General features: G+C 46.8%; 1 protein-coding gene across 1 annotated transcript; it reads left to right on the plus strand.

Annotated features, from left to right (window-relative positions):
* Positions 1 to 5,902: 5,902 nt before the first annotated feature.
* On the plus strand, positions 5,903 to 6,248 carry ARMS2 (age-related maculopathy susceptibility 2; the record flags this gene model as incomplete). Its single annotated transcript, XM_050803143.1, is given in 2 exon segments — positions 5,903 to 6,232; positions 6,234 to 6,248. Coding segments are annotated over 2 exon segments (345 nt in total), but the record flags the coding sequence as incomplete, so codon positions are not given.
* Between the last annotated feature and the right edge of the window lie 6,143 nt (positions 6,249 to 12,391).

Below are 12,391 nucleotides of genomic sequence, written 5' to 3' on the forward strand. Positions count from 1 at the left end.
CTTCAGGGTTTCATTTTCAAAATTGTCACGGATCTTGTGGGTGTGTCTCCTTGTTGTTTTAGTCCATGTTTACCTGATGTCATTGGTCATTTGTAGATCTTTTGTGAAGTCTTCTGCCCAGAATTCGTTCTTAGTGGATTGCTTGCCTTTTTGTTTTTGAGTCTTCTAACCTGAATAGAAATTATTGGTTGGATACAAGTATTGTAACTATGTTCTCCCAGTCGATGGTTCCCCTTTTTGTCTTTGATAAACATAAATTCTTCATTTTAATTGTCATATTTCTCATTCCTTTTTTTTTGGTGGTTGCTGGTTTTGTGTCCTGTTTATGAATCTCTTGCTTAGCCCAAGGTCATAAAAATATTCTCCCGCCTGGACCCTTTCTCCTGGACCCTGAATTGATTTTGTTTTCATATGTAGGTCTGTGATCCACTTTGAATGAACTTCTATGACTTGTGCGTGTATGGGACCAAAGTTCATTTTGTTCTCTATATGATGAGTCAATTGATACAGTATCATTTACTGAAAAGACCATCCTCTCCCTATTGATTTGTGACTTTGACTTTGTTAAATCAGGTGACTGGAGGTAGGCTGGAATCTGGTTTGGCTTCTTCTACTGCATGAATCTATTTGTTCATCTGTACACCAGTGCCAGACTGTCCTCACTATTGTCCGACCATGCTGTGATATCTAAACAATGTCTTCAAAGGAATCCTGGGCATTGCCCTCTCTCTAGAGAGGCCTCACTCCACTCTCCCAGCCCTAAACAACTACAGATTTATTTTCTGTCTCTGTAGATTTTCCTGTTATACAGATTTCTTGTGAATGAAATCATATAGTATGTTGTCTTTTGTACCTGGCTTCTTTCATTTCCAACATGCTTTCAGGGATCACCATGTTTGCAAGACTGTGTCCTTGTGCAGGAAACAGAAGCACCGACCAGGAGGACTGGGGCAGGTGAGATTGGGAAAAAAGAAAGGGAGGGAATAAGCTGTGTCCAGACACTAAAAGGACTTGCAGGATCTTTTAAAAGAGATGTATACATGTAACAGGGCATTAGACAGCATGGGAAAGCATCCGCTCTCTTAAAATATCAAAAAAGTCCACATAGATATGGAACAAGCTTCTTGTATCCTTCGGTGTGGAGCATGTGGTCCTCGCTCAGCTATGTGGCTGACCCACAGAAGGCAGTCACGGATGGAGCTTATAAAGGAAGGAGAGAGCCCATACACTGAGCTCAGAGGCAGGAGAGGATGAGTTTGAAGTGCTTGAGGAACACGGAGTGACCCCAGGAAGGAGCTGGGCCATGTTAGGTGGAGCTGAGAGAGGAGCCCCAGATTCAAGGAGAGTATGTCCAGGTAGTAGCTTGAACAGCACAGATGGAAAAGGATTTGGCTTTCTTTGTTTTCTTCCTTTGATTTTTAACTGCCCATCCCTCCGCAATATTAATGGTTAGTACAGAAAAGAAAAAGGAGAAATTATCACCCATCACCCCTCCACCCAGAATTAACCACAGTTAACACTGGGGCCCAGTTCCTTCCAGGCTGGAGTCTCAGAATCACTTTCTTAACCAGGAGCAACGGTCTGCACAGCTTTATATCCTGCAATTTCTTGCTTAGTGTAAAAGCATTACCCTGGGATCCGATTTCCTTTTGCATCTCAAACCCGGGAAGTTTGGCCATTAGCAAGGATTTCCTGAATTTCCTTGGAATCATCACAGCGGCTGGGCTTGGTCTTCCTGAAGCTTAGGGCTAGTTCTCCCTCCCCTCCTTTCAAGCTGCAGGTCTTCGTGAGAAGAAGGCGGATGTAATAGCAGAGACTTAGCTTTCAGGCCTCATTCCTCAAGGAGGTAATTGTTCCCTTTAAAGGAAGACAGAATTAACTGAGTGGCAGCACTGGATTAGGCCTGGGCATCCAGAAACTGCCCGCAAGAAGTGGAGGCCAGTGGGAGACACACAAGTGTCTACAAGGCGAGGTGACAGAGCTCTCCGAAGGATGGAGAAGGGGCTGTGGCGGCTGGCCCAGTGGAAAAGTACCTCAACCATGATTCATCAGGGTAATGCTCCGTTGGTGCCAGGCCATCACCCCGTCTGGGAGTGCAGACAGCTGACAGCTGAAAGTCACATCAAGAATGGAATCAATTTTCAGGGAAGAAAGTAAATGAAAGTTAAGATAAAAATGCATTACTTCACTGCTATACCTTCTGCTGCAAGCATCTGTTTAATACAAGCAACATGAGACTAGCGCCTGCTACGTGGCGAGTGCTGTCTGGGCACAGCGGGCAAGGCAGGCTCCAGCGCTAGGCAACTCCAAGCCTGACTGAGGAAGATGATGTGGTGGTCCACCTGGACACGGATTGGCTGATTAAATAAGGGTTATGAGTTAGACAAATAAAATACCTGATGCTGCTGAATTTCACATCTCTAAGGACATTGCTCTGGCTGTAGACTAACTGGGTGACTGAAACGTGGATCCACATAGTGTCAGTACACAGAAATGACCTGTGTGTGGTTCTCAGCCCTGCTGCTCACTGGAGTCCCTGGGAGTTCTTCAAATTAGAGACACTAAGGATGCTCAGTCCCTGCCCCTCCCCCTGAGTTTTTAAAAATAGCTTTATTGTGATACAATTCAAATAAAATACAATCTACCCATTTAAAGTATACATTTCAGTGGTTTTTAGTATATTCATGGATAAGGACAACCATCAACACAGTCAAACTTTTTTTTTTTTTGAGATGGAGTCACCCAGGCTGGAGTGCAATGGCATGATTTTGGTTCACTGTAACCTCTGCCTCCCTGGTTCAAACGATTCTCCTGCCTCAGCCTCTCGAGTAGCTTGGATTACAGGTGTGTGCCATGACGCCCGGCTACTTTTTGTATTTTTGGTAGAGATGGAGTGTCACCATGCTGGCCAGGCTGGTCTCAAACTCCTCAAGTGATCTGCCTGGTTTGGCCTCCCAAAGTGCTGGGATTACAGGCCTGAGCCACCAAGTCCAGCCAACACAGTCAATTTTAAAACATTTTCCTTATCTCAAAAAGAAACCCCATACTCTTTAGCTATTCTTTTTATTTTCTATTAAATTTATTTTTTCTTTTTTTTTTTTTTTTTTTTTTTTTTTTGAGATGGAGTCTGGCTCTGTCACCCAGGCTGGAGTTCAGTGGCTCAGTCTTGATTCACTGCAACCTCCGCCTCCTGGGGTTCAAGTGATTCTCCTGCCTCAGCCTCCTGTGTAGCTGGCATTACAGGCACACACCACCACGCCCTGCGAATTTTTGTATTTTCAGTAGAGACAGGGTTTCACCATGTTGGCTAGGCTGATCTGGAACTCCTGACCTCAAGTGATCTGCCCGCCTCGGCCTCCCAAAGTGCTGGGATTATAGGTGTGAGCCACCGCACCTGGCCAACTATTTTAAAAATTTTTAAGAGACTGAGTCTCGCTTTGTCACCCAGTCTGGTGCAGTGGCAGGATCATGGCTTACTTCAGCCTTAAACTCCTGGGATCAAGCAATCTTCCCACCTCAGCCCCCTGAGTAGCTGGGAAAACAAGTGTGCAGAGTCACTAAACTAAAAAAAAAAAAAACTTTTATTATTATTATTATTATTTGTAGGGGTGGGTTTTCGTTATGTTGCCTAGGCTGGTTTCAAAGTCCTGGCCTCAAGCAGTTCTCCTGCTTCATCCTCCAAAAATGCTGGGATTACAGGCATGAGCCACTGTGCCCAGCCTCTGCCCACTCTTCTAGCCCTAAGCAACAGGAATCTATTTTCTGTCTCTGTAGATTTTCCTGTTATACACATTTCTTATGAATGAAATCATATAATATGTTGTCTTTTGTTTCTGGCTTCTTTCATTTAGCACCATGCTTTCAGGGTGCACCATGCTTTCAGGGTTCACCATGTTGTAGTGGGTATTTTATTCTTTTTTATGGCTGAATAGTATTTCATTTTATGGATATGCCATAATTTGCTTATCTGTTATCAGTTGATGGACATTTGGGTTGTTTCTACCTTTGGGTGTTATGAATAGTGCTGCTATGAACATGTGTGTTCCAGTTTCTGTGTGGACACATGTTTTCCTTTCTCTTGGGTAGCTACCTAGGAATGGAAATGCTGGGTCATACGTTGATTCTGTTGGAAGAACTGCCAGACTGTTTTCCAAAGCAGCTGTACCGTTTCACATTCTCACTAGCAGTGCATGAGGATTCTGATTTCTCCACATCCTTGCCGATACTTGTTATCATCTGACTTTTTGATTCTGGCTACCCTAGTGCCTATGAAGTAGTATCTCAGTGTGGTTTTGATTTGTTGATTTGCTGATGACTAAAGATGCTCAGCATCTTCTTATGTGCTTATTTGTGCTCTTAGAATTTTTAATTCAGTTGATCTGGAGTAGTTTTTTTTTCCTTTTATTTTTTATTTTTTTGAGACAGAGTTTTTCTCGGTCACCAGGCTGGATGGAGTGCAGTGGCGCAATCTCGGCTCACTGCAACCTCTGACTCCCTGGTTCAAGCTATTCTCCTGCCTTAGCCTCCCGAGTAGCTAGGATTACAGGCCTGCACTACCATGCGCAGCTAATTTTTGTATTTTTAGTAGAGCCAGGATTTCACCATGTTAGCCATGATGGTCTCAATCTCCTGAACTCGTGATCCGCCCACCTCGACTTCCCAAAGTGGTGGGATTACAGGCGTGAGCCACGGCGCCTGGCTTATTTTTTTCCTTTAAAAAAGTGTTTGGCTGGGAGTAGTGGTTCACACCTGTAATCCCACACTTTGGGAGGCTGAGGCAGGAGGATCACTTGAGCCCAGGACTTCAAGACCTGCCTGGGCAACATAGCAAGACCCCATCTCTAAAAAAAAAAAAAAAAAAAAAAAAAAAAAAAAAGGAAATTAGCCAGGTGTGGTGCTGCACACCTGTGGTCCCAGCTCCTTGGAAGGCTGAGGTGGGAGGATCACCTGAGCCCAGGATTATGAGGCTGCAGTGAGCCATGATCATGCCACTGGACTCCATCCAGCCTGGGTGACAAAGTGAGACCCTATCTCAGAAAAAAAAAAGGTGGGGGGGCCCGGGCGTGGTGTCTTATGCCTGTAACCCTAGCACTTTTGCAGGCAGATTGCTTGAGCTCAGGAGTTCAATACCAGCCTGGTAACATGGCAAAACTGGTCTCTATGAAAAATATAAAAAATAGCTGAGTGTGGTGGTGCACATCTGTAGCTGTAGTCCCAGCTATTTGGGTGGCTGAGGCGGGAGGATCACCTGAGCCTGGGGAGGTTGAGGCCACAGTGAGCTGTGGTCGTACCACTGCACTCCAGCCTGGACAACAGAATGAGACTCCATCTCAAAAAAAAAAAAAAAAAAAGTTTTTTATTTTGAAACAATTTTAGGTTTAGAGAAAAGTTGAAAAACAGTAAAAAAAACAAAAAACAACCCCCCCGCAAAAAAACCTCTCATTTACCCTTAACCCAGATTTCCCGAATGCTCACCACCCTTGCTACATCATTCTAGTTCCTGGAAACATTTAAAGCATGTGAAACATTTAAAACATTTAAGTGGCAGGCTTTAAGTTGCACTTCCTTTACTTCTAAATATTTCAGTGTTTTTCTTGAAAAAAAAAATGTTCTCATACCACAGTAACACGATCAAAATTGGAAAATCAACATTGATTCAATACTATGATCTACAATCAAGTTTTTTTTTTCCTCCAAATCCCTGGGTCTCAGCATTTTTTTAAAAGCTTCACAGATGATTTCAATGGATACTAGGGACCTCTGCTGCCTCCTCTGGCAGAGCAGGACTGAGGGGTAGACCCTCCCTGAGACCACCCAACAATTTAAGGTGGAGTTATCAGGGCGCCTGACTCCTGGGGGCATTTTTGTGTGACGGGAAAAGACAGTGCTCCTGGCTGAGTGAGATGGCAGCTGGCTTGGCAAGGGGATAGCACCTTTGTCACCACGTCATGTCTCTGTACTCTACGTGCTGCACCTACACCCAGGACCGACGGTAACTGAGGTGGAGGGGAAAGGAGGGCCTGAGATGGCAAGTCTGTCCTCCTCGGTGGTTCCTGTGTCCTTCATTTCCACCTGCGAGAGTCTGCCGGACACTGGAGTTGGTGGAGAAGGAGCCAGTGTCAGGCAGAGGAGCAAACTGTCTTTATCACACTCCAAGATCCCAGCTGCTAAAATCCACCCTGAGCTCTACTTACCAGCCTTCTTCTCTCTTGCTGGAACCTCCTCTGTACTCAGACCAGCAGCCTTAGCACCACCTCACACTGGTAAGAAATGCAGATGATCAGGCCTTACCCCAGCTCTATTAAATCAGAAATTCTGGAGTGGCGCCCTGCAGCTTGCATTTTAACCAGCCTTCAGGTGCTTCTGATGCTCGCTCAGGTTTGAGCACCACTGGCCACAGGGAGGCCGAGGCAGGGCCCAGGGTCAATTCAACCCTCCTCTGGTTGAATAGCTGGAGAGTTGGGAATATCAGTAAATATTTCCAATGCACCTGCTACAAGCCAGAAAAAGGGAACAAGAAGACACAGTGGGTCTGAGAAAGTGATGGGGTGAGCAGAAACCCAAAGCCCATAGAAGGCCATCCGAGTGGCCCCTCGAGTAGGTGAACTGGCTTTAGGGTTTACTGAAGGAAGTGGAAACCTCAGCCTGCTTCTTGTCTGGGTTGTTATAGGAGTCATTTAGAAAGCTGTACCATTCTTTCAATATTCTCACTACTTTCCAACGCTCATTTTTCCTGCTCATTTCTGGATTAAAAAAATGCCTTGGCTGTATGAGTAAGAAAACCACCATGCAAGTTTGTAGAGAAAGAATCTGGGCCTTCTAGGTCACGTTGGTTTAAAACTTGGACATCAAGCACCTTAGAGACCATGTTGCCAAATAAGCTTAGTAAATGCTTTCTAATGCTTACAGAACTGTGGCGCTTTGTGCTTGCTGTAGTACTATATAATTAGACAAATGAAAGAACTCAAAGGTTGAGCCCCTTCTGTCTCTTAATTTTTTTTTATAAGCAGATTTAAAATTCTGGCTCATAATGTCCTTGATTCAATGTTAAACCATTTTGCCTAAATGACAGCAAGTTCTAAATGTGAGGGCGCTCAGCTTTTCAAGCTGCTCCTGAATGACAGAAAATTGACAAGCTGTCATTCAAGACCTTTTGGTAGCTGCCTGGGGCTCTGTTTGAATTGTATCTGTCTGATACTTTGCCATGGAGAGTGAAAAATTTGATCACATGCCATGCTTTTAATTTTCTAAAGCAAATATGTTGGAAGGAGCCAATTAATGCAAAGATGGACTGCTGGTCTCATGCAACTGATTTAGGGGAAGGGTTTGCCTAAATTAATAAAAGATCTGAATTATAGATCTTAACAAATATGTAGAATTTAAAGGCTTAAAAGGAAACTGGGCAGCAGCAGGCCTGGGGTTGGCTTTTAAGTATCCTTATTTAACAAATAGACATGAATGTTTTGATTTGATATTAGAAATGCTAGTACTGGAGCCTCTGAGCCTACTCTGGCTCGAGAGGCTGCCCTATCTAAAAAATAAGTAAAAAGAAAAAAAGAAATGCTGGTACTGTAATTCTAAAGTGCTTCAGAAATTCTCAAAAATAGGCCAGGCATGGTGGCTCACGGCTGTATACCAGCACTTTGGGAGGCCAAGGTGGGCAAATCACTTGCGGTTGGGGGTTGGAGACCAGCCTGGCCAACGTGGTGAAACCCCATCTCTACTAAAAATACAGAAATTAGCCAGGCATGGTAGCAGGTGCCTGTAATTCCAGCTACTTGGGAGGCTGAGGCAGGAGAATCGCTAGAACCTTGGAGATGGAGGTTGCAGTGAGCCGAGATCGCACCACTGCACTCCAGCCTGGGCAACAGAGTGAGACTCTGTCTCAAAAAAAAAAAAAAAAAAAGTTCTCAAAAATATTTTGAACTTCCTCACCTTTGTCCTATTTTTGAAGGAGGGGTCTACATTAAAGAGATCATACAGAAATAATTTAATTGTTACAAAACGAATGGAATGTCTTTACTTTTTACCCGATTGAGTTACATTAACTGCATCTTCAATTTAATTTAAAGTGCTCCTCAACCTAAAATATAGTCATGTGTCCATATTTAAAAATGCATATTATTAAATCTATTTTTTTTTCAATCTATCATCCACACTGCAGCAAGGCGATTCTGCCAAAACATATCTCCTTAAAAGCCAACTGGAGTGTCTCATCAGCATCAATGTGAAGCCAAAAATCCTTAGGAGGACAGAGGGAGTCCCTCATAACATAGACCGGTCCCCTTCCCTCCAGCTGCCTGGACTGTCCAAAGGACTCTCTTCCCGCCTGCGGCCACACTGCACAACTTGGAATTTCCCCACCTGGGCGGACTCATCGCGTCATCACCAACTGGATGCATCTTCTGCTCTGTGCAGCTGGTAAAATCTTTCTCAACCCTTGAGATGCAGCCCAATCTCCTCCTAACATCTGGATTCCTCTCTGTCACTGCATTCCCTCCTGTCATCCTGCCTTTGTTTTCTTACCCTCCTCTCTCTCCTGTGATAGGCATTAATTAAAATTAAATAAAAATTCAGATCATCCTTGTACTTGGTGCATTTCAAATGCTCGGCAGTCACATGTAGTTAGTGGCTACCCTCTTGGACAGCACAGATAGAGATTATTTCCATCATTGCAGAAAATTCTAGACTTTAAACTTCTTGAGGACAGGGGCTTGATCGTTCGACACTGCTTTACAGTGTCTAGCAGTGTCTGCCCTGTAGCAGGGGCTCAGGAAATTTTTCCTGAACCGAACCTAACTGAACTGATGTGGGTTTGTCATCAGGGTGTACCTTCTGTTAAAGGAGGTTATGATTTCTGATGCTGGGGTGACCAGAGGGGATGGGAGTGGGCCTGGCACTCGGAGGAAAGGGGGCAACACCAGCTGAGAAGTCATCCTTTACTTGCTGGCATGGCCCCAGCCAGGGTTCTGTTGCTACGGGAGAATGGATGAGTAGGAATGGATTGTATCACCCTGGATCTAGAGGACAACCTGGCGTGAGGGGCATGGGGGACATTGGAAGTCAGGGTAAGAAACTTGGACTTCATTCTACTGGCATGGAGAGCTCCTGGAAATTAATGAGCAGTAGAGTGATAGGATAAGCTTATAGGAGGAGCCAAAATTTTTAATACAGCTCCTTAGATCTTAGATCTTGTGACTTAGGAAAGGCAATATGAGCCCCTGAGCATTCTGGGTCCTTTGTACATTTGGGAGAACAGAGGCCCAAAGTGGGAAATCATCCTCCTCCGGGGCAGCACAGACATGGCTGCTCCATTCCTATTCAGAAGCCTCGTTTCCTGATTAAGGCTCTGGCAGCTGTGGTGTTTCATTGTTCATTATTCATGAATAGACTTGGCCCTGTTCAAAACTGAAGCTTCAATGCTGCAAATGAGGGCTGCAGAGAGGATGTTGGGGAACTCGCCTGTTTGGCTTCAAAACTGCCCCCTTTTCTCTGGAAAAATCCTCTCTAGAATACTGTGCCAAGGCTTGGTGAGTGAGAAATGAGTTTTCATGATGTATCAAAAGAAAAATGCTTCTTTTAAGAAAATGTCTTTATAAATGGCAGCAGGCGGGGAAGAATCTAAAAGACAGAAAGAGCAATGCTTGCAGGTTGAAAGCATTACCTCCAGATATGGGGACGTTAGGACTAAGGGAAGGTCAGTGATGGGTCCACGAGGCCGGGTTTCAATGGGTTTACCATTTCCTTCTTTGTGTGCCCACCGATGGACACACGTAGGCACACACACACCAACAGCCTCCCATGTGGACGGTCCAGGGTGCCCACAACCCTTCCAGCAAGACTTTGATTTCTCTGTTTCAAAGGATTTCTTGAGGCCCCTCTGTAGAGCTGCTTGTCTTCTTCACGACCCGTGCTTGGGTCAGGGCAGGTGGAGTGAGCTGCACGAACAGCTGGGAGATGATCCTGTGATCTCATTGTGCAGTGGTCCTGCCAGGTTGCTCTTTCTACAACCTTGGGTATTGCAAATTCTGCTTCTTAGGGACCGCTTGGTCCCCCCCAGTCCTCCCCCTGCTGACTCCCTTCCTGGTGAAGCCACCAGCATGGCTCTCAGGGTGGTGCTGTCTTCCTTCTCTAGAACAGCCACGTGGCCCCATGGCTTGCACTTACTGGTTACTATGGTTACAAATGCCTCTTTTAGGCTGTGAACCATCAAGGAGTGGGTCCAGTTCAGCCAACACTTCCTCAGGGATTTTAAGTAGCTGGGGGTCCCCCCCAATCTCCATCACCCTCTTGCCCATTCTGCATCCCCTCCCCCACCACACATACACTCTACTCCCCCAGTGCTGAATAACTTGCCAAAGCACGGTGCTGGCACTGGGGCGTTCAGGGGTGAAGAAGATGGGGCCTCTGCCCTGGGGAGGAGGTGATGAGGGGAGGAACAGCAGCACAGAGGGTGGGAGGCAGAGGAAATGGCACTGAGTGGGGGCATGAGGATGGAAGAGGAGCATGCTAGATGGGACGACGGGACCCAGCACTGACCAAATAGAAGCTTGTGGGTGGCACATCAGTCACTCCAGGGAGAGATGCAGTCACTGCCATTTTCCTAATGAAACTCCTCCAGTTATTAAAGGCCCAGAGTCACAGACTTAAGGACCAGAAGTGGGATTTGAACCCAAGTCCCCCAGATGACAGGGTTCCTACGTGCTTCTCTAGGTCACATTAGTTCATGCTGGAGGGGAGGAGGGGTGTTTCAGGAAGAGAGGAGATGTGGGCAAAGGCACAGAGACCGTAAGCGGAAAGGTATGTTCCAGAAAATGCAAGTTATTGAGCACTGGGGGAGCAGAGTGTATGTGTGGTGGGGAAGGGGTGGAGAATGGGTGAGAGGGTTGTGGAGACTCAGTGGGACCCCCAGCTACTTAATTCCCCGACAGGGAAAGAGCTTAGAAACTCCCTCCACCTCCCGCAAAGCAGTGGGGAAGCTGCAGCCACACTGTGTGCGGTGGGCTCATTCCGTCTGCAGTCTGGCTGCTCAGAGGGATGGTGGAGGATGGGGCTTGCAGGCAGGCACGGCCAGTTTGGAAGGTGTACTGGCTCCAGCACTCAACTTGTGGCTGACACTCAGGGAAGTCACCCTCTCCAGCCCTCAGTTTTCTCCTCTGTAAAATAAGGGAATTCGACAAAAATAAGTTGTCACCAATTTATTCACCACCACGTGTCCTTTTAATTCCGTCTGCCCCAGGACTGCAGTGGGGAGAGTCTTTCTTTGCTGATGGACTTTGAAAATCATCACCCCCACCCCGCACTTTTTATGGTTAACCACAGCTAGCCAAGAACTCAGGGCTTCTCATCAGCAGAGGCCTCTGCCTCTCCAGGATCCAGGCCTGAAGGCATTCTGGGTAAAGGCCTCCCTTCTGCAGCCATGAGGCCCTGGCTTTATGGAATGTCGTTTGGAGTCCAGGGAGTCAGCATGGGGACCCCGACAGCTTTCCCATGCCCCAGGCTCCTGGGCCTTTCTGAGGGACCCCTCTGGACTTTGGACATTAACAAGGTTCATATTTGGAAGGTGCTTTGAGGGGGCTTATAAGTATTTGGAGTTTACTTTTTAAACTATTTGTATTGGAAAAGTAACGTGTGCACGAGGGAGCAACCCAAATACAGAAGAATATTAAAATCTCCAAGCCCCCAGCCCCCTCCCTTGCTACTGTATCCCAAAGTCAGCTCTGCCGGCCCACCCAACCGTGGGTGCCTCTGCCCAGGGTAGGGTTGGAGGTTTGAGGGTTTCGGATGAGGGCTGGGCGAACCGCCTCCTCTCAGGTCCTTGGACGCGAGCTGTACCCATCTGCTCAGTGTGGACCCAGGACTACTGCCCACAGGCCTGGTGCTGCCTGGGCACCCAGACCCACCTCCAGGGTCGCCCTCGGCCCTCCTGATGACTCTCAGACTCGCATCTGTCCCAAAGGCTGCACCAAAGATTCTCCAGTGGAAAATCAAATTTTTGATAACAAAAGTGTTTTGAAATAATCACGCACGTGGTGAAAAATTCAAACAGGAGCAAACCCCTTTCCCATCTGAGACCGCTGCACCCTCTCCAGTTACGAGCCTCCCAGCTGCTTCCTGAGCTCTCTGCGAGTACGGACACGCGTGCCACCCACAACAACTGTTTAAAAGAATCAGACGTGTGAAGGATTCTGTTCAAATTACTTCTGCTCTCTGCTTTTATCACTTCACTGTGGGTCCGGGCGCGGGCTTTCTGGCAGCTCCGCGGACGCTGCCTTCGTCCGGCCGCACAGGCCCCGCGGTCAGGGTCCCGCATGCGGGGTACCGGGGGCAGAACCAGCGCGTGACCGGGGTCCGCGGTGCCGCCAACGCCCCGGGTCTGCGCAGAGGCCCC

Source organism: Macaca thibetana, chromosome 9, assembly GCF_024542745.1.
Source record: "Macaca thibetana thibetana isolate TM-01 chromosome 9, ASM2454274v1, whole genome shotgun sequence".
Lineage (NCBI taxonomy): Eukaryota > Metazoa > Chordata > Mammalia > Primates > Cercopithecidae > Macaca > Macaca thibetana.